Genomic DNA, 22089 nt, shown 5'->3' with positions numbered 1-22089 from the left:
ATCTCCCAGCAAAGAAAAAGCTCAGGACATAGGTTAATATATATAAGGAACTCATGTAACTCGATAACAAGAAGAGCAAATAATCTGATTAAAAATGGACAAAGACTTAAATAAACATTTTTTTTCCAAAGAAGATATTCGGATGGCCAACACATAAATTAAAAGGTGGCTAATATTACTAACCTCCAGAAAAATGCAAATGAAAACCACCATGTGATATTACTTTACACCTGTTAGGATAGGTATTATCAAGAGATAGCAAGTGTTGGTGAGGATATGGGAAAATAGCAACTCTCAAACACTGTTGGTTGAAATATAAATTGGTATGGAGGTTTCCCCCAAAACTAAAAATAGAACTACTCTATGTTCTAGTAATTCCATCAAGAGATCTGTGCAAATGAAATGAAATCATTGTCCCAAAGAGAGAGTTGCATCCCTGTGTTCATTGCAACATATTCACAATAGCCAAGACATGGGAGCAACCTAAGCGTCTACTCATGGGTAGACATGAATAAAGAAATATGGCATTTCAATATAATAGAATATCATTCAGCCTTTATAAAAAAGGACAGCCTGCCACTTGTGACAACATAGATAGACCTTGAGGGTATTAGGCTAAGTGAAACATATCAGACAGAAAATACAAATACCGTATGATCTCACTTATATGTGGAATCTAAAAAAAATTGAACTTATAAAAATAGCAGTTTGATTGGTGGTGCCGTGGACCCAGGGGTAAGAGCAGTTGGAGGAGGAATGGGTAGAGATGGCAAAAATGTACAAAATTTCAGTTACAAATTCTGTTGATGTGCTGTCCAGCATGGTGACTATAGTTAATGATACTGTACTGTATATTAAAAAGTTGCTAAGAGAGTAAATCTTACAAATTCTTACCACACACACAAAAATTTTAACTATACAATGTGATAGATAACTAACCTTATTGTGGTAATCATTTCATGATGTGGGCATATATTGTATCTATGTATCAGATCATTACTTGGTATCTGTTAACATTGCAAAACATTATATGTCATTTACATCTCAGTAAAGCTGGGAGAAAACCACACACAAACACACATGTATGAGAAAGTCATCTCATGATAGCCTGGACCAAGAGGGTCTCCCCCTAAATTATGGCTATTTTCACATAGGGAACATATGTATTATTTTAAAGTTTCCATATCCTTGGTTCACTTGGGAAAATTGAACATTTTTTAGATGTTAGCTATTTTTATTTATATATTGCCCATCAGTATTATTTCTTTATTATTAGGGTCCTTATTTTCCCTTTACAATTTTAATGTTTAAAAAGCCATGTTACAAGGCGCACCTGGGTGGCTCAGTGGGTTAAAGCCTCTGCCTTTTGGCTCAGGTCATGATCCTGGGATCCTGGGATGGAGCCCCACATTGGGCTCTCTGCTCAGCGGGAAGCCTGCTTCTCTTCCTCTCCGTCTCTGCCTACTTGTGATCTCTGTCTGTCAAATAAATAAATAAAATCTTAAAAAAAAAAAAGCTGTGTTACAAGCTTTTCATATATTTTAAGAAATGAATTTGTTGTTTTTAAGATACACCTTTATACTTCAATATATACTTTTTTTTTTTTGAAGATTTTATTTATTTATTTGACAGAGAGGGAACACAAGCAGGGGTAGTTGGGGAGGGAGAAGCAAGCTTCCTGCCCAGCCAGGAGCCTGATGCGGGGCTTGATCCCAGAACCCTGGAATCAAGACCTGAGCCCAAGGCAGATGCTTAATGACTGAGCCACCCAGGTGCCCCTCAATATATACTTTAAATACATGCTGTTATTTTGCAGTTTTTTCCCCGAATGCTGTCTTTTACTCTTGTTTGACATCTATATATGTAGATTCCAAATTTTTATGTAATAATATGTAGCATTAATTTTTTAAAAAGATTTTATTTATTTGACACACAGAAGGAGAAGTCACAAGCAGGCAGAGAGGCAGGCAGAGAGAGGGGGGAAGCAGGCTCTCTGTGGAGCAGGACCCTGCTCTCAGGACCCTGAGATCATGACCTGAGCCAAAGGCAGAGGCTTAACCCACTGAGCCACCCAGGTGCCCTGTAGCATTATTTTTATTGTGATTTTAAAAATACAGTTCTGCCAATTCAAAGATCAGATAATTACTCATCAATATTCCTTGTAATTTTTTTGAAGTTAAACTTTTCTTTTTACTTTACTTCCTCTTTTCTTTCCTTTTTCTTTCCTCTTTAGTTTTTATGATCACACTTTTGAACGATTTGAATTTATTTTGCCCGTTGGAGTGGAATGAATCTGGCTTGCTTACATAGATAACCAGTTGTTCCAACCCATTAATTGGTAATTCTTCCCTTCCTTCCACAATGATTAGATTTCCTCATAAAAAGGCTAACTTTTTTTTTTTTTTTTCTTGATCAAGGTATTCTTAGGTATTTTATGAATGTTGTTCTTCATCCCTTTCTCTTTGCTAATTTCAGGAACATTTCCATTTCTTTTTTTTTTTTTTTAAGATTTTGTGTATTTATTATTTGACAGACAGAGATCACAAGTAGATAGAGAGGCAGGCAGAGAGAGAGGAAAGGAAGCAGGCCTCTGGGTGAGCAGAGAACCTGATGCAGGGCTCGATCCCAGGACGCTGGGATCATGACCTAATAAGCCCAAGCCAGAGGCCTTAACCCACTGAGCCACCCAGGTGCCCCAACATTTCCATTTCTAAATGTAAATCTTTAGAGTTCACATTTTAAAGCCTAAATTTTAAACTGAGTCTGGTGACATAGTTCAGACAGAATCAGACTTAAACTTATTTTCTTTCCTACCACGTTAGCTCTTATAATTCCTATTCTTATTAGTGCTATCACCATTTTCCCACTCACCCAATCTGAAACCCAGAGGTAATTATAGATTTCATCTTTCCCTCTGAATATATGAGCCCCTCTTTTAATCTTTTTTGCTACTATCTTAAATTAGGTCCTCATTCTTTCATATTAAACCAAAGACTGTGATTTCAGCTGCTTACCAGAAGCAGTCAGGTAATAAAATGTGTGGAGGATGCTGGGCAAAAAGGAGTAGAAAGTTGGTGGCCTTGTGCAGGATGTCCTGTTTTGCAAGGGGGCAGCTGCCTCTCTGTTACAGGCAGTAATGTGGCCTCATATCTGACTGAGCTGATTTTTCAAGAGGACCAAAAATCTGAATTCTTATGTGAAGTCTTCTAGTTTTTCTTTTTCTTTTTTTAAAGATTTTATTTACTTATTTGACAGAGAGAGAGAGATCACAATTAGGCAGAGCTGAAGACAGGGGTGGGGGGTGGGTGGGTAACACGCTCTCCAATGAGCAGAGAGCCCGATGTGGGGCTCAATCCCAGGACCTGGAGATCATGATCTGAGCTGAAGGCAGGGGCTTAACCCACTGAGCCACCCAGGTGCCCCAAAGTCTTCTAATTTCTAAGTCACAGTACAAACTAAGCCTGATACGACTGCAGGCCACAAGTTTGTAATCCATGACTATGTATTATTGCATCCCCCTAACCTGATTTATATCCCTTCAATCTAATCTACTCCCAGCCTTTTTTTTTTTTTTTGTCATCCTCCCTGTACTAGCATACTCTATCTGAAGTGCCAAACAGATAGGATTTGAGAGGTATAACCAAATATAACATGAGTTATGTAACTGAACTAACATGTAATCGAACAACATGAGTTAGCTCCTTGGTGACTTATACATAGAAACTACATCAGGTGGAGTTGTCATACAAAGTCAATTTTATTTGCACCTCATAAGGAGGTCACGGGGAATAACTTCCAAAGCTGTGATTCCCCAAGCAGGAATGAACGGGTTCCTTTTATTTAGGGTTAGGATGAGTATTTAGAAAGGGGATCCTTGTCATGGTATGTAGAGGCAGCCATATGGTCATACATGTGCCTCAAGGAAACATGCCTAGACATACATTGTACATTGTGTTAATGAGGCTTGTGCTCTTCCTTGGGTGGAGAATTTAGCATGATAATGAGGTAGAGGTCACTGGGGAGTCACCCCTGAGTCCATCTGTGCAGGTGTGAGTCAGTGGGTAAGTTCAAACTGGTCTGGGTGGTCTGGGCCTCTGGAGCTCTTCCCCATGGCAGCTGTTACAGCTTGAGGGGTAGTGTTGGTTTCTGTCATGGGATGCTGTGCCCATTAGGTCTTTGCCTGAGTTGAAAGATAACCTGGAAAGAAGAACTTAAGGAAAATGTGGGACAAAGGTGGGTAGGTACATGCAGGTGGGTGGTAAGGTTCAGGTCTTATGGTCTTGTTGGTGACAGGAGGATTGGCTGCATTAAAACATATACCATTTTTAGCAGAGTTCTTGATACTTGAGTAATAAGCCCTCAGGAAATGTTATTTGTTGGCCAGTACTTTTTACTTAGTTAAAAGCCCTGAATGGCTCCCATTTGTGCTAAGTATATTTTAACATGACAGAAAGGTATTTTATCATGACTCCTACCCGCGCTTCCACCTTCATCTTCTGCTGTTTCACTGAATATACTCAAGCCATGTCTACACTTCTGATGTCAGTCTGTTTCACACCCTTACACCTCTTCCTCCTCTGACCTGTCCATCTGAGTTGTGAACCCTTAGTCCTCCCCACCCACCCCAATATTCAGTTCAAGTATTTCCTCTTCTGTAAAACCTTTGACTACTCTTAAACCCTTGGAGAGCTAATTTCTCCCTTCTTTGCATGCCCATAAGATGGTGAACTCCCTAAGGCGGAGACTATATTTTATCCTTCTTCGTATTCTCAGTAATGTGTGCAGTGCTGGCACATGGTATAAATCTGCAGTATATATGAACTGGAAAAATACAACCATGAAGAGTGAGTACTGGAACTTGAGCCTTCACCTGACTGAATTTCTTGCTCTTCTGAATGTACTGCCCAGGGGAAAGAAACTGTGGCTGCTCTATCCTTAGGGACCCAGCATATACAGTATCCAATCTGAAGACCCGTTGTAGCTTGGGGTGTTATGGTTGTGACTAAATGCATTTAGAAAAGTTTTTATACTCCAAGGCAATACAGTAACATTAAGGATACTCATTCCTCTGATACGTAGTAGTGGAAACTAAGGTGAATTCCCCAGTTAAGTAGTGTGTTTGGCCAGTCAGGTAAAACAGTTTTGTTTTCCTACTTTAGAAATTTGATGGTAAATGGTTGGAGACACATCTATTTATAGGTAACTTAAGTTCCAGATTTGTTATCTCCTTTCCCCAGGCTTAATAAATGAAAGAATGTTGGACTTAACTATTGGTACTGTCTACATTAATGAATAGGGGAGTCTGGCGAAAACACGTGAACAGGAAATTCAAGGGCACCTAGTGTTGTTTTTATCAGTCCAGGAATTCTAGACTTGCAAATTGTATCCTGTTCTTTTTCTGACTAAAGAAAGGGCTTCAGTAAAAGACAAAGGACAGTGTTAAATCCATTAGAGGAATAAATTTGCAATATAATAAGTGCCAGTCATCTAGGTCATTCTTTGTAATAATTTGTTCACTTCTGTTGTTGGTTTTGTTCAATTTGAAATTTTTAAAGCCAATTTGTATCTAGTTAGAAGGAAATTATTTTTTCTTGTTTTTAAAGCTAATTTCTAAATGGCATTATTTAATCAAGACTAAGGGTAGGATTTTGGCTTTTTCTGCAATTGTCTCTCAAGGAGGATTTTTTTTTCTGAAGTTAACCCAACACAAAATGATTCTGTAGTTTTTAATCCAAAGAAAACTATTATGTATGAGACATGTAATTTCAACTCTATTAAATTTGAGTTCTGTTACCATCATTTACTGAATGCCTACTGTGTGCTCAGCACTTCATCTGGTGTTGTAATACTTTCATTACAAAGACGAATACAAAGATGAATAGGTTTTGCTCTGATTTGTTTTTTAAACACAGTACACGGACTTGCAGTTGTGTATGTATAAGTAGAGTAGAAGGACTTAATCATGATTAGATGATACAGTGTCTGGAAATTGTTTTTCATTACTCAACATCCACCTTTGGATTTTGGAGTTAAACTCTTTACATCATCTTATGGTGGGAGAAACCTGACCCTGTGTTTATTCCTCTTTTATAAAGACCTCAGGTTCTTACATTTTTATCTAAAACAACGTCATATTGCTGTGTACTGTTGATGCACACAATTACTGATGTTTAGAAGTGTTTTGAATTCCCTAGCAATTTTTTTTTGTTTCACAAAAATGTCCCCCAAAGTTTTGCTCAGTAATAGTTCTACCCATATCTAGCCCCTCAATTTTGCTTCATTCTGGGAAAGCCCAGTCAGCAGGAGAGCTTAATGCTGGCCATCTACTTTAAAGTACCTTGGGCAAGATCATGATACATCTCTTATTTATTTGTTTTTTTAGAATCTGCCTCAGTCTGATGCCATTAAACAACTGAATAACGGTTCTCTTTGTTTTGATGCCGTGCTCACCAAGCAATCTTCTGATCCTAATTAAGGTTTTACATCTAGTTTGCCTTCAAGGTTGGAATACATTTGCCAGACGATACAAGTCTCTGTTCCTTGTTGCTCAATTTCTTATTGTGTAAATCAGTAAATTGCTGTTATGCCGTGCATATCAGTCCCTTGTGAACTCTTTTAGGCTAACGTAGCTTCCAGAATTTGATTGCTCTGGATCTCTGGAAGCTGAAGGGCAGAGCTTTCTTCACGAGGTCCCTGGACAGCCAGTAATCTGTCCTTCAAGGCCAGACCCTGAGTTCATCACACATCTTTCTTTCTGACTTGCGCAAGCATTACTTAGGTGTGATTTCTTTGTGCTTTTTTTAGGAGGCACTACAGAAGATTTTGGTTGGTTGGGTTTTTTTCACCATTTGCTTTTTGAAAGGAACATGCACAGCCATAGTTGGGTCTTGGCCTTTTTTCCTCCTAGAAACTGGCAAACCAATTTGAAAATTCCTTATCAGATACAGATCTTTTGGACAAATGAGAAAACCCTCAGAAGTCCCTAGATATTTCTCTGTGTTGAAGCTTCTAAGTTTTCCTACCTCCAAATGTTGAAAAAAAAAAAAAGTTCTTTGTGTTTGATGAGCATTAGCTATGAACTTACATGCATAAGGAAGCTCCTTGGAATTCTACTGCCAATTTTATATCTCTTCCCCTTTGAGCATTTAAGATGCATGTTAGCATATTAAAAATTCTGAGAAGTCTTGAAATATGACACGTGATTAATTTCATTTACTTTGGATTTCCTGAATTTATTTGAATTCCTCAACTTCTAGTCCATCTTCCTTGGCCTTCCCTCCATCCTCAAATCCCAATTAAGTGGGACTCAGAATGTCTCCTGTATACCCTGCCTGTTCTGCTTGTCCTTGTTTGACTTTTCTACATCTGATCCTGAAGGACAGACCATGAATCCAGTGACTCTGTGGTTTCTAAAGATGGTGTGGCAGCATTACTTTCGATAACATTCCAAGAAGAGTGAGAACTCAGTACTCAAAAATCATTTGGCCATGATAATTCTCGAGTTCCATTTGTTTTTATTTTTTATTTTTAAAAATAATGTGCATTATGTTAAACCATTTAGCACATTTAAAAAATTTAATTAGGTGCCTCAAATAATGTCTTACATTTGTATAAGTCACTGTGGCTTTGCTGCGTATCAGCTCAGATGGCCTTAGACGATGCCAGTGAACCAGCAAAGCAAATATTATAAAACCCCTCTTGAGTTCGAAGTGTTCTAGTGATTGGAAGAAGACCTTACTATCCTTAGCAGCAGTACCTGGATTAGATCTCAAAATTTCTGACTCCTAAGTTCACTAATTTCTTATAGTTGCATATTAGCCAACCTTATTTTTTGCCAATTCTTTCAATTCTCCCTCCACCCCCCATTTGTCAGTTTGACCCATTCATTCATTGAAGCCTACTGTGTGTCAGACACAATGCTGTTGTGGTAAATACTCAAAAATGAATGGGGGAAAGTCTTTTTTTTTTTTTAAGATTTTATTTATTTATTTGATAGGCAGAGATTACAAGTAGGCTGAGAGGCAGGCAGAGAGAGAGAAGGAGGAAGCAGGCTCCCTGCTGAGACCCTGGGATCCTGACCTGAGCGGAAGGCAGAGGCTTTAACCCACTGTGCCACCTAGGTGCCCCTGAATGGGGAAGATTCTTGCCCAGACATGCCCCTAGTTCAGTGGAAGAGATGGATGAGTGCTAAATACCAGTATCCGAGACCTACTGGTACAGGTGCTAGGCAACACACATGGAAGAATACCAAATATTATGCCTCTTCTGGTGGGGAATGTTAGAGAGGTGATCGCAGGAAGACTTGAGCTAACCTGGGTCTTAAAGGTCAGAAGTGGTTGGGGATAGATCATACAAGGGTTTGGAGGCAGGAAAGAGTTGGTATGTTGGGAGAAGAGGGGTGGAGGTGGGGCAGTAGAGAGGCTAGACAGACAAGTTGGAGACAGCTCCTGGAGTTGGATCCTGACTCTATGACACACTAGCCTTGGGATTTTTCTGAGCCTCAGTTCCTTACTTTGCAGGGCTGTTGTGAGGAGGAGACACGCTCATGCTTAGGAAGGGCCACTCTCTTAAATCCTCTGGAGAAAAAAGGAGAAATCGGTGAATAAGATATCATACAATTGCTGATAGGCACAACCATTCAGTGTCCCGGAGTTGCCTTTGTTTATCATGCCAAGCTAACTGGATTTACTATAGGCAATGAGAACAGGTGAATGATTTTAAACGAGTGACATCAACTTCTTGTTCTAAAAACCTTTGGAGTAGTCAGCAGAGGAACAAGTTTGTGAGTCTAAAAGAATAGATTCATGTTTAGACATACTGATGTTGAGGCTTATGCAGTACATTGAGGTATAAAGCCAGTAAGAGAGAAGTAGAACCGGGAATTTGTCAGAGTTAAATTGTATACTTTCAACCTATAGTTGACTTGCTTGACATTGAGGACCAAGAAAGGACTTTTGTTCATTCCATTAACCCTGGAGTCTACTGCAGTTCAGGTCCATACTCAGGGGTCTGTATCTTCACATAGTTAGGGAGTAGATGTCAGGTTTAGGGGAATTATGCTTTCCAGCTAATAGTGCAATATTGGATGCTCACTGTTGGCAATCTGGATCTTCTCTAGGTCTGTTATGATCTCTATCTAGACAAGCAAAAACCTCTTTACTGTATGAAACCATTCTAGTCTTTCTTTGGTCCTGATGTAGACTGTAGACTGTAGGAGACAAGTCTCTTAGGGTCACTGCCCAGCAGCAGCGGCCACCACAGTTCAGTCTGCCTCACCACCCTCACAAAGCAGCCATTTTGCTACAGTCCTTGTCTTTTTGTCCAAATTATCTTCTTCAAACCAGTACTTCATTTGGCTGGCCCATGGTTTTTTGAAGTTGGCACTTGAGCTTTAGGTAGACACACATTGCCCAGTTAAGATCCTAAAACATCCTTGCTGTTACCTGGCTTGATTCATTTGTGTTTTCTGCCTGACTCCTATGGGTATTTCACTGTCATTTGGAAATGAAATGGACCTCACAGCCTGGAGAAGTACACCAGACCTTGTTACAGCACATTCTGAAATGAAATAGGATTCAGACTGAAATAGGGCAACAGAGCCTCCATCCAAAGGAGCTTCTTTTTAGAAGTAGTTTACCTGCAGGGGTGCCTGGGTGGCTCAGTGGGTTAAAGCCTCTGCCTTTGGCTCAGGTCATGGTCCCAGGGTCCTGGGATTGAGCCCCGCATTGGGCTCTCTGCTTGGCAGGGAGCCTGCTTCCCTTCCTCTCTCTCTGCCTGCTTCTCTGCCTACTTGTGATCTCTGTCTGTCAAATAAATAAATAAAATCTTAAAAAGAAAAAAGTAGTTTACCTGCAAAGCCTATATATGTGAGAATTGCTTCAGATTGACATTTGTGTGCAGATTTGATAAACGGCTTCATGTTTCCTAGAATTTATATGGTGGAAGCTACTTCTTACTATTTAACTGGACTACATTAATTCTACAGAGACTTACGTTTAGTGCAGGCATATGTAGTAACAAAATCTTGTAGATTTTACTTAGTGATCAATAAAACAACAACAAAATAGATCGAACCTCTTGTTTTGAATGCTCGTTGAGTACAACTTTTTGTATAAAATGTGTCCATGTTGTGTGTGGACTGGTGCTTCTTGACTCTTATTCACCTCTGGTGGTACCAACCCGAAAATAATTTCTGCTGCTTCCTCTTTCTTTACTGGTATTGTGTTATTTATAATGTGAAAGACTTGGATAGCATAACTGTTAGGGTAGAATTTTGCTTAGCAGAAATTAAACCATCTCCAGAGTTTATTATGAGGGTTAGAAAGTGTTTTTCTACTGAACAATGTGTGTTTATATGTTGTTTCAGTTTCAGTTACTATGGCAATGACGGCAGGGACTACAAGCACCTTTCCTATGAGCAACCACACCCGGGAGAGGGTGACCGTGGCCAAGCTCACATTGGAGAATTTTTACAGCAACCTAATTCTACAGCATGAAGAGAGAGAAACCAGGTATAGTAAAGGCTGGTCAGAATTTTCTATTTGGTTTAATAAGCCGTTAAGTTGTAAGTAGGGTGTAAATGTTTATTAATATTATAATTAATATAACAATAATAATATAATTAACACTAATAATATAAATATTGTGGATCCATGTATGCTGTTTTTAGGTTTCCTGTACTGACAGTGTCTCTAGTTATTTTTGCAGCATTTTTCTTGTCCTGTGCCCCCATATACTTAAATCACGTCAACTACTAGCTTCAGTAAAACATTTCTAACCATGAAATTATGATTTATGCTCATACTTCATGAGTAATTAATGTTATTAATTATCCAAAATATGCATAGTATAAGCGGAGGTGGAGGAATAAAAACGAACGACGTGTTATTTTGCCTTCAGAAAACTCTGAAGAGGGAGAAAAGGCCCATAAATATTACATGAAAGAGTGGAAAGCGTCACTAAGAGAAGGGCAAAGAAGGGAGAGGTCGCTTTGGACTAAAGTAACCGGGAGGGCGTCATAAGTGGTGGCATTTACCGGGGCTCTCAGGGAAGAGGATTAATCACACATGCATTAATGGGAGAAGAGGGGGACGAAAGAGCAGAAGAAGGACAATGCCGACCGAGGAAGTGGCCTTTGGTGCTGAGTCAAGCAAGAACCGGTCTAGCTCGAGCTGGATTTCAGCTTTCCTTGTGAGCCTAAGATGCTTCGCTAATGTAGCTGTTCTCACGGGAGTAAAGAGGCCTGAAGATTTTGAACAGAATCTGTGATCACGGTGTTTCTCCAGAAAAGTGCTTTAGTTGTCATGTATAGACTGGATTGTGTGTGGAGAGATAAGAAACAGGAAAGGCTAGTGATGTGTAGTGCAGGCACTTAGAAAGGGCTTGAATTAAGGATCGCGACAACAATAGAATAGAAATGAGGAGCAAGAAAGATCGACAAAAGTGGTGCCTGCCTAGGTCTGAAATGTTGGACAGGTCTAACTACCGATCAGCCAAGCTGAGCAGAGAATTGAACTAGAAAATAAAACTTAAGTCATTATTCAGAAGTTAACCTAGAGACACACAGGCAGAAAGAGAGGAAGGAGAGTTGAGAGATACGGAGAATAGCAAGGAGCGCTACCATCTTAAACTAAGTTCCTGAAGGAAGAGAGGAAAGAGGAAGCAGGTTAAACTAAATTCACCGTCAGCAAAACTTCCAGAAGATTCAATTTAGGCTGAAAGAAAGTGATCACAAACAGATCTAAATATAAGTGTGGGGATAAATCTCAACACAAGTAGTGTAAAAACAGTAGCAATAATGATAATGTCTTATACATTTTTAAAAATAGAATTAAGATATTTTCCCGCAGTGGACTATCAGTCAGGAGGGCAGTAAGTATCATTAAAGTGTTCCTAGAGATCTTTGTGTCACCGCAGTAGAGGCACAACATACAGAGAGGTAAAGATTGATTCATTTCAGACTAATAGAGTTTATAACTTCCAAACTAGTGGAAGGGAAACAATGGAATGAGGAAAAAATCCTGCTTCAAAATAAGGCAAGGGAAAAAGAAAAAGTAAAACGCCAAAAGTTGACACAAATAGAAACCACACAATCAGTTAGAAATGAATCCAAACATATGAGTAATTATACTAATTGTAAATACAATGAAAGTCTCTGGAATTCATCCAGTCACCAAGGGAGAGTGAACAAAGTAGAAGAGAATCAGGGAGAGAAAGACCGCTGTTTCAGGAGACAGACACTGAAGTTACGCATCGGAATTTTGAAGGCTCATTGTCTTTTCTTGATGAAATCTTTCAGTAATTCAGTTTTGCCCTCTTTTCAAACAAAGGGAAGTACGACTGAAAGTATTTGCTGTTATTTCAAGAAGGGAGGGGGGAAGCAGTCTCAGCTTGGTGCCATGGAAGTCATATTAAACAGCTCATATTTTCTAAAAGCTTATACTTTAGGACTACATGTGATGAATTTTTAAGGCTTAACTCATTGAGTAAATACATAGCCCAAATAAAGTACCAATCAGAACAAAGTATCAGGACATTTAGGAGGAAGACTATTTTCTTTTCAGGTACCAGAGAAGCCACAGGTCTTCTTGTTTAGATATGGTAGAAACAGACGAAGGTTACTGCCTCTCTCTCCAGAGTAAGGGATGATTCCCTGAAGTGTTAGTCTTGGCAAGCAGTGAGGAAAGGGGGCAGTGGAGATTGGGGAGAATCAAGTTGCCTGTATGCAAATGGACCCTCCCAGATTAGAGGTCCTCCTCCACTGTGCATTCTGTCTGCCGAGGAGAAAACTCAGAATCGTTCAGCAAGTGGCTCTGTGGGGCCCAGAGGAGGATGACGGCGGGCACAGAGCTTATTCCATGCTGAGGGTTAGGCTTCAGAGAATAGTGTGTAAATGAAAGATAAAAATCAGTGTGATAACGCACCAAGGTGTCTATTACAAATGTTGGGGAAGTAGCCAGAGAACATGCCATTAGGTATCATTGCCTTTGGGGTACTGATTAATGAATGGCCATTAGATATTTTTATGAATTTTCTGTAAGAATAAGGGGTTAGGAAAGAGCTTACCGTTAGACATATTGTAAATGACAAATGCTAAAAAAATGTATATGATGATTTCAGTCCTCAACCCTTGAATTCCCATGGAGGTAAATCCTGGAAAGTTAGTCTTACTCTAACATACTACAGAACTAATCAGAAAGAGCTCTCTCAGGTTTATCTTTAGGCAAAACCAATATGATAGAAGTAAAATGATGAATATTCAGTTGGAAATGAGTTGCAAAATTAGTGTCACAACCATCTCTGTAGTTCCGGGTTCCTTCATCCGCTGGCCCTTTCCCTTTTCCTCCCCATCTCCCCGCAGTGCTTAGCTCGACCAACTTCGGTGATACCATCTAAAAACGAGGAATAGCTGGACTTGGCTGTACCTAGAAAAGCAAACGCGCTGGTGGTTAGTGGGGGTTTTTTAATGTACAGTTTGCAAAGAATTAGAGTAAAATACACTCAATTGCATTGAACATTTTTTCTTGACTGATTATGAAATCAAGCTTAGACTTTAAATGAAGACCTTCCACAAGCTCATTTTGCTAATAAGTATTAGAATCAGGGTTCAAAAAGGGATATCCACCTAACATATTTGTACTTTTAGTCACTATAGTTACTTTTATATACTTCTAATGTAAACACTGATAAATGTTAATGATTTTGGTGGTTTGCATATTAGAGAACAGATTTTCCTTACTAGAATATTAGTCACCTTTGTTAATCATTGATTTAAGCAGCATTAGAAGCAAATTTTTCTTTTGGCCAATATGAGAAAGTGAAATCTGGGTTGGATTTATATTTTGAGAAAGAAAAGTATTCTTAATGATTATTTTGATTCAACTTGAGATATCTTTTTTTAGCATAGCAAACTGAAGTGATAAACTCGAATAAATAAATGAACATTTCTTAAATGGGAATAGTTAGGAATGCATTTAAAATTTAAATTATTTTTTCTTTGAAAAGGCAGAAGAAATTAGAAGTGGCCATGGAAGAGGAAGGATTAGCAGATGAAGAGGTAATGTTAGCTGTAATTACTGTGACTGTAGTGAATGATACTGTGTACTTAAAAGTTACTAAGAGTGGATCTTAACTGTTCTCACTATAAAAAAAATTACTTCTATGAGGCGATGGGTATTTTAACTAGCCTTATTGTGGTAATTATTCCATGATATGTATGTGCATCAGAACATCACATTGTAGACCTTAAACTTGCAGTGTTATATGTATGTCAATTATATCCCAAGCAAGTTATTGGGGAAGGGACTAATTACTGGATAATGACAACCCCAGTGACTTTTTTCATGTATTGATATTAGATGATTTTATAACTTAGGTAATGTGGATTTCATCATTTGAGTATGGGCTTCTTACTTTCTTGCTATGATGAAGATCTTTAAAAGGAGGCAGCTTTTTATCGTTTCAATTCTGAGAACATAGATTAGTCAACAGGGTCTACAGTAACCTAAGTGCACTGAACAGGAAAAGTGGGCTCCAAGAAGAATCAGTGAATTGTCAAATCTTCTCACAGTTTTTCCTGAACATTTCTTAAGACCATTGAGTTCTCTAGTCCAGTGCCTCTCCCCATCTTTAAATTACTATGTGTTTCACTTGAAGAAAAACTGCCCCCAGCTGGGTTCTCTTCCTGCAGTCTGGGCCCCACTCCCACCCCCAGCTTTTCTGCACACCCCACCCAGAGTTCTCTATCTAAAAACAGGTTTGATCCCATCATTCTTTTGCTTATGACCCATTATTGGGTCCCGAGTACTCTGGGATGAGTGCAGGAGCCTTCACAGTTAGGTCTCCGCGTTTCATCCTAGCCTCATCTCTTGTCCCCCAGCCCCATGCCCCATGCCACTGCTGGGTTACTCTGACTTCCACGTTCTTGCCTGTGGACCTTTTCACAGGCTGTTTCTGACATTTAGAACTTCTTTACCCTTATGCAATTCCCATTCTTCTTCAGTTAGCTCTGGGCCTCACTTCGAGCCTCCGTTCCACGGGGAAATCTTCCCTGTGTTCTGCACGAGCACCATTCCTGTCCCCGCAGCAGCGCTAAAATATCCCCTTCCACAGTAGACACTTCATGATGTCTCATTCAGCTTTACACCTCCAGACACGGCAGAGGGCTACAGATGGAATAAATATTTGGTGAATAAAGGAACAATGGCCTTTCCCTCCAGGAGTTTACCAGTTAGGAGTGCTGATGATTGTGTGTGCATAAAAATATGTATACATGATAGAATGTGGCAAACTTTGAAAATACAGGGATTTTTTAATATAGGGACCAAAAAAGGTTTCATGAAAGAGGCAACAACTGATCTGAATCTTAGAAAAATAGGGAGACTTACATTAGAATTAAGAGATAAATAGAAAACAATTGCCGAACAATGAACTATAAAGAAGGCAGTAAAGGACACAGCAAGGTAAATTGACAGAACATATGGAAAGGTTGGCTGGTAGTAGTTTACTAAGAAATGTCCAGGCAATAGGGAGATACAACTGAGAGTGATCAGTTTAGCAGTTTTCAGTGATCAGAAAGGAATTTCTGTACTTTAAGAGTGATCTTCCAAATGATGACTTGAAATCAAACCATTATTTAATCTTTCCTGTACCTTTCCTAAGACTGTTCCTTTATTTTTCTGCTGGCACTGTTTAAATAAAATAAAACATTTTATGATTTGTACCAAATGTGGTTACTTTGTTAATCAGTTGTCTCAGCATAGAAAACCTAAATTATTTGCATAAAATTACTATGATAAATGTCTTAAAACTCATTTAATTATATTCTTTAAACTTTAAGGAGAAAGGTAGTGATTTAGATCTGTATTGCAGTCAATAAAGAAAAAATAAAGCAAAGCACACACCTTTCTCATTTATTCATTAGCGTTAATAACTTCCTTATTATTAACAATATTATAATTGTATTAATGCATATTACACATCATTATATTTGCATATATGGAGAAACATTATATATATAAATGAATCTTAAGCATAAGATCTTAATTTGAATTCTCAAAAGAGAAATTATAAAAATAGATGCTCAGGGGTCAAGCAGATAACATGAATGAGGGAAGCTGGCTGGATTATTTTCATGATATCTTAGGTTATATATTCTTTTGATCCAACACACTTTGTTTGCACGTTCAACTCCCAAGAATGTTTTTTGATTTCCACAAAGAAATAGGCTCTATTTTTTTTTCTTTTTCTAAAATATCGGATCCTCACAGTTTATCTTTTGATAAAGACATACCCCTTTTCACTTTACTGAAAAGAGACAAGAGCACCAGCCCTGTTCTACATGTCACCTGATGACTGGCATCAGTTAGAGAACTGATGTCCATCAAAAGAGGACTGACTGCCTTTTTGGCCCCGTGTGGCCAAGTTCCCGTTTTTCAAGAGAGGCTGGAAATCTGGACTTTTATGTCACATTATTTGCTTTTTTAAAATATTGGCGAATAATTCAAGTGTTTTAAGAGCAACTTGTAGGTAAAATCAAATACATCTGTAGGTTGAATACAATTAGTAGCTTTCAGTTTGCAATCTCTGTTCTGCAGCAGGAAGGAGAAAATACATTTAGAGCTATTTTCTTTAATTCTTCTAATCAACTTGGAAAAAATGTGATATGATTTATACCTAAAAACAGTTAGTGGCCCATAATAACTATAAAACTTCTAAATTTTTTTTTTAATTTTAATTCCACAAGTGCTTATTATTAGGCCCCATGCTAGGTCTTAGATCATGGCGAATTCTACAAAATAGACATCCTCTCTTAATCTTGATATCAAATATGTTGTAACTATCATTATATGGGGTGGGTTTTTCTCTTTAAAGATTTTATTTTTTTATTTGAGAGAGAGAGAGAGAAAAAAAAAACGAGTTGGCGGAGGGGCAGAGGGAGAAGAAGAAGCAGGCTCCCCTCTGATAAGGGAGCCCAGTCTGGGACCCTGAGACCATGAAGTGAACTGAAGGCAGACACTTAACTGACTTAGCCACCCAGATGCCCTGTGGTGGATTTTTTAAAAATAAAATTGTTTTATTAAAATCTAGTTTTAAATTGAAAGCTAGTATTTATCCTTAATTCATTCATAATAGAAAATCTTTGTAAAATAATTTGTGAAAGTTACTTGTGAAAATTAAACCATGTACTGTGGTCATGTAGAGGATATATATGGAGATGAAATTGCCAGCAGAACTCTTTCCTATCTCAGAACTTCTGTGTACACTGTCTTGTACAAAAACTCAGCATCCCACAGATTGAGAATCTGAGGATTACCCATTTAAAAAGGAATGGAGAAAGGAAGAAAACAATGCATGTCTGGTTTCATCTCACTTAAGAAAATCCCATCAGACATGGAATATTATACACTCTAATGGGAAAACAAAATAAACAAATTTAAACTGCAAAAGGGAGCCATGAAATGTTAAGCCTGCCCACAGATTTTTCTCGTTGGCAAAAGAGAATATGATTACCACAAAAATGTTAATTTGTTTTTCAAGGCTACTTAAGCTATACAAGTCATGAGCAGATACATCAACATGCTTTTTTTATCAATATATTTTTTGAGTTTATTCTTTAATTCCTAGTATAGTCTTTAATTCCTAGTATAGTATAATTCCTAGCATACAGTGTTAGATTAGTTGCAGGTGTACAATATAGTGATTTAACAATTCTATATACTCAGTGCTCATCATGTCATCAATATATTTTTTAAGATTTACTTCAATTTATTTGAGAAAGAGAGAGAGAGTGCATGTGCAGGAGGGACAGAGGGAAAAGAGAGAGAGTCTCCAAGCTGAGCCCAGAGCCCTACACAGGGTTCCATCTCACGACCTGAATGGAAACCGAGAGTCCTATGCTTAACCGACTGTGCCACCCAGGTGCTTCATCAATATATATTTTTAATGCTAGCTTGTTTCACCTCCCTCTGAACTGCAACACTGATTTTAAGACTAATATCATGGCGGGGGGGGGGGGGGGGAACCTGGGTGGCTTAGTCGATTAAGCGCTGGACTCTTGGTCTTGGCTCAGGTCATGATCTCAGGGTTTTGGGGCCTTGGGCTCCACTCATTGGGGAGTCTGCTTCTCCTCTCTCCTTGCCTCTCCCACTGCTACACCCCCTCTTTCTCTAAAATAAAAATAGATAAATCTTTAAAAAATGTGTATTTTTAAAAAAATAATGTGACAATGTTATAGTGTGGTCCCATTTTTATAGAATTATGTGATCCCTATACTTGTGATTCTCCCTTTTTGCCATTAAATAGCTGTGCCCCAGACTGCATAAACATTGTTTACTTGCTGCATTACACAAGCTATTAAATATTAGTGAGCATTATTTTCTTTAGTGGCTTCTCTCCTGTTGATTTTGAGCATGATTATGGATGCAATGAGATCATCTTTTCCATTCAGATTAAACAAGTTTCTGAAATGACACCCAACTGTCATTGGTTGTCAACTTTCACCCAACTCCATTTTATATTCCACAAATCAGAAACCCAGAAAGAGTTTCAGAATTCTTACATTTATTCATTTATGTAATAACCACCCCCCAACCTCTTTGCTGCTTGAAAGATATGATACTATAGTGCCACCATGTGGCCTTTTTAATTAGTCTTAAAATAAGCTGCTCTTTGGGGCTCTTTTTTTTTTTACTATAGTAATTCAGTTATTTGTAAAACACAAAAAACAAAAAACAACAACAAAAAAACTATTAAGTGGGCTTTTAAAAACATTTTTACTTTATTTTTTCAGTGTTCCAAGATTCGTTGTTTATGTACCAGTGCTCCATGTAATATGTGCCCTCCTCAGTACCCACCACCAGGCTCACCCAACCCCCCCACCCCTGTCCCCTCCAAAACCCTCAGTTTGTTTCTCAGAGTCCAGTGTCTCATGGTTCATCTCCCCTTCCGATTTCCCCCAACTCACTTCTCCTCTCCATCTCCCCGTGTCCTCTATGTTATTCCTTATGCTCCACAAGTTAGTGGGCATTTTTGAACCAAAAAATAGTCTTCACTGTTTCCACCATTGATGTGCCTGTGTGCGTAACTTCATTCAGCTGTTTAAAGATGTTTAAATTGAGGATATAATTTCTTGATCACATCTTCTTAGATTAATTTTGTTGGAAGTATCAGAATTCCATTGCACTGGTGATGCACACTTACGCATTTCCAGTTAATTGATAGTTTGCCATACCTTTTTGAAAATAGATATATACAGGAATAGTAAGACACCATTTAGTGGTTATACCTTGTACAAAGCAGTGTTTCTGAGCTAAAATGGTCACTTCAACTTGACTTGCCCTCAGAATGGAACTCTTGAAAGCCTGGTGGGGTTCAGTTGACGGTGAACAGGTGCTTAACTTTTATTTTTGTTTAATTCCTAATATATGAGACCTCTACTGGGAACTAACAGAATGTCAACAGAGTTTTGTTTGGTCAGGGGGAAAATGACATGTAGAACAATAAAGTGAATGTCCCTTCCAAATGTAACCTTTGGGTATTTCATAATGTTTTTTATCAGCCTTAGTTATTTTTTGGAGATCTTTGGAAAGCATATTATGAAATTCCTGACTTGAATATCTTAATGAATTCTTCATGTAATTATTATTTTGTAATCTCATATTTTTAGGAAGTTGTGTACCAAATCTCAAAGTAATTTATTAAAATTTATCTGAGAAAAAATTCTATCATAAGTAAATCTCCATGGAAACACTGCTGTGGTGTTCTCTTGGTGTCCTAAGTTTCAGTAGTTGTGACAGAACAACCTGGAAATTAGAGAATTGAAGCAAACTAGATTGCCTGACGGTAAAATTCATGATCAAAATATGATTAGCATTTCCTAAAGTTCAACTTTTCTTTATGAATTAAATTAGCATATACATGACATATAAGATGAACTTCATTAAGATGAAATATTTAATGGAGTCCACCTCAAGAATAAAGATTTATCAATTGGTGAAAATTAAAAAAATGTTTTCTTTAGATTGTTTTATTCTTTCCAAGCTTAACAAATACTCAACTTTGGTAAATAAGTTCTAACACTAGTATATAATATTTAAGATACTTCATCCCCATTTTACGTGTCTTTTCTTTTAATACTACAGGCTTCCTTTATAGCAATCTAAATTTAGAATCATCCTTTTAAATTGTCTTTTTTTGATAGAAAAAATTACGCCGATCACAACATGCCCGAAAGGAAACAGAGTTCTTACGGCTCAAGAGGACCAGACTTGGCCTGGATGACTTTGAGTCTCTGAAAGTTATAGGAAGAGGAGCATTTGGAGAGGTTATTTCTTTTTTAAAGGCACTGCTGTTGAAAATATATAGCTTTAGATAGCTTAACATATGCATTCCAATAGGCTAATATGTATTAAAATAGCTTAATGTATCAGAATAGTTTAATATTAAGAATTCCTAAAAATATAAGCAATGGTGATTGCAACCCTGATCTCTTTAAAAGAACTTTCCTTTTGTTCCTAAATCAATAGTAGGGATTGCATAACACTGATAGCATGGTCAATTTTTACATTCTAGGTGCGGCTGGTCCAGAAGAAAGATACAGGCCATATCTATGCAATGAAGATATTGAGAAAAGCTGATATGCTCGAAAAAGAGCAGGTATGAGTTCTTTTAACACACAACCAAAAGGAATACCACTGACTAGGTGTTAGAGTAAATGTTAATATTGGAATTTCTAAAAAGAAGTCTACACATCTTACTGTATAGAGTCTATTAATTTTTTGATAGCCTGTTTTGTTGTTTCTCAATTCTTATAGCTAAAATTTCTTCCAAATTTATAATCTGAAACTGTATTAGCTTGTTCAGACTGCCATAACAAAATACCACAGTCTGGGTGGCTTAAACAACAGAAATTTATTTTCTCACGGTTCTGGGGGCTGAAAGCCCAAGACGAGGGTTCTGGCAGGGTTTGAGTCCTGTGAAGCGGTCTTCCTGGCTTGCGGATGGCTGCCTTCCCACCAGGTATATAGCCTGTCCTTGGTGTGTGTACAGAGAGAGAACGGAACGCTCGGGTGCCTCTTCCTACAAGGATGCTATCCTCCTCTCCCTCTCTGGCCTCACCTCACCTAATCACTTCCTTAGAGGCCCCACCTCCACATTCAGTCACCCTGGGGGTTCATCATCACGGGAATTTGGGGCGGTGGGGGGGGGTGTACACAAACATTTACTCCATAACAAAGTACCTTCTTTTCTGACTTCAGTGAAAACAAGGGACAGTTCTCCGTTTTTTAAATCCCTATCACATATAAGCAAGACCAGTCTTCTGAGAAGTTGCTGATTTAACATATTTCCAAAATCTGTAAACCACCCCCTCCCCCAATGTCATACTCCTGGACTCTCTATGTTTCCTGTGCCTTAATGCAGCTTAAGGGTGGGCCATAAATCCGAGAACATCAATAGTATTATTTATGTGTTCCCCTCTGTTTCTAGTCTGGATAGAGGCTCTAGAGAACCCTAAATGGATTACATATGTGATGAAGTTCTAGAACCTAGGTGAGGTTCAGTGGGCTGAGGTCCGGAATTCTTGAGACATCTTTGGTGCAAAATGGTCGTTTATTAAAGCACGGGGACAGGACCCATGGGCAGGAAGAGCTGCTGCCCTGGGTTGTGAGGGATGGCAGGTTATGTACCCTGCGGTTGGGGGAAGGTGAGGGGAAGGAAGGGTTCAATGGAGTTCAATGGAGTTTTCATATGCTAAAGAGGGCCTAGAAGATGTCAGGATGTCCCAGGCCTACCTGAGGCCTTGCCCTTGCGGCTTGATCAATGTTGTCTTTAGACCAGCCATTAACATTAAGATAGTTGGGAGACTTTCAGTCGTCTTTGTTAGTGAGATTTAGGACATTTGTAAGCCAAGGGAGACTCCTGTCTAGCTCTGCAAATTAACTATTTGCTTATTGTTCATGGCAGTCAGGGCTGCCTGAGGGATGCTACACATAGGACTGAGGGGGAGCCGATGGAGAGGGGGTGCAAGGCGCCAGCTTTTGCTTTGTCTTCAGCCAGCCTCCTGCTCCCTCATCATATGTTAGGGCAGGT

General features: G+C 38.5%; 1 protein-coding gene across 1 annotated transcript in view; it reads left to right on the top strand.

Annotated features, from left to right (window-relative positions):
* The window catches only part of STK38L (serine/threonine kinase 38 like), an 87956-nt gene that overhangs the window by 46879 nt on the left and 18988 nt on the right, over positions 1-22089 (top strand). The window contains exons 2-5 of the mRNA XM_059402740.1: positions 10367-10511; positions 14005-14056; positions 20201-20323; positions 20572-20655. Coding sequence (XP_059258723.1) covers positions 10378-10511; positions 14005-14056; positions 20201-20323; positions 20572-20655 — 393 coding nt within the window. The 5' untranslated portion in view covers positions 10367-10377. The remainder of the gene's footprint in view (positions 1-10366; positions 10512-14004; positions 14057-20200; positions 20324-20571; positions 20656-22089) is intronic.

This window comes from Mustela nigripes, chromosome 6 (genome assembly GCF_022355385.1).
Source record: "Mustela nigripes isolate SB6536 chromosome 6, MUSNIG.SB6536, whole genome shotgun sequence".
Taxonomy (NCBI): Eukaryota; Metazoa; Chordata; class Mammalia; order Carnivora; family Mustelidae; genus Mustela; species Mustela nigripes.
Note: the sequence above shows the minus strand (reverse complement) of the source record. Positions and strands in the feature narration are given on the sequence as shown.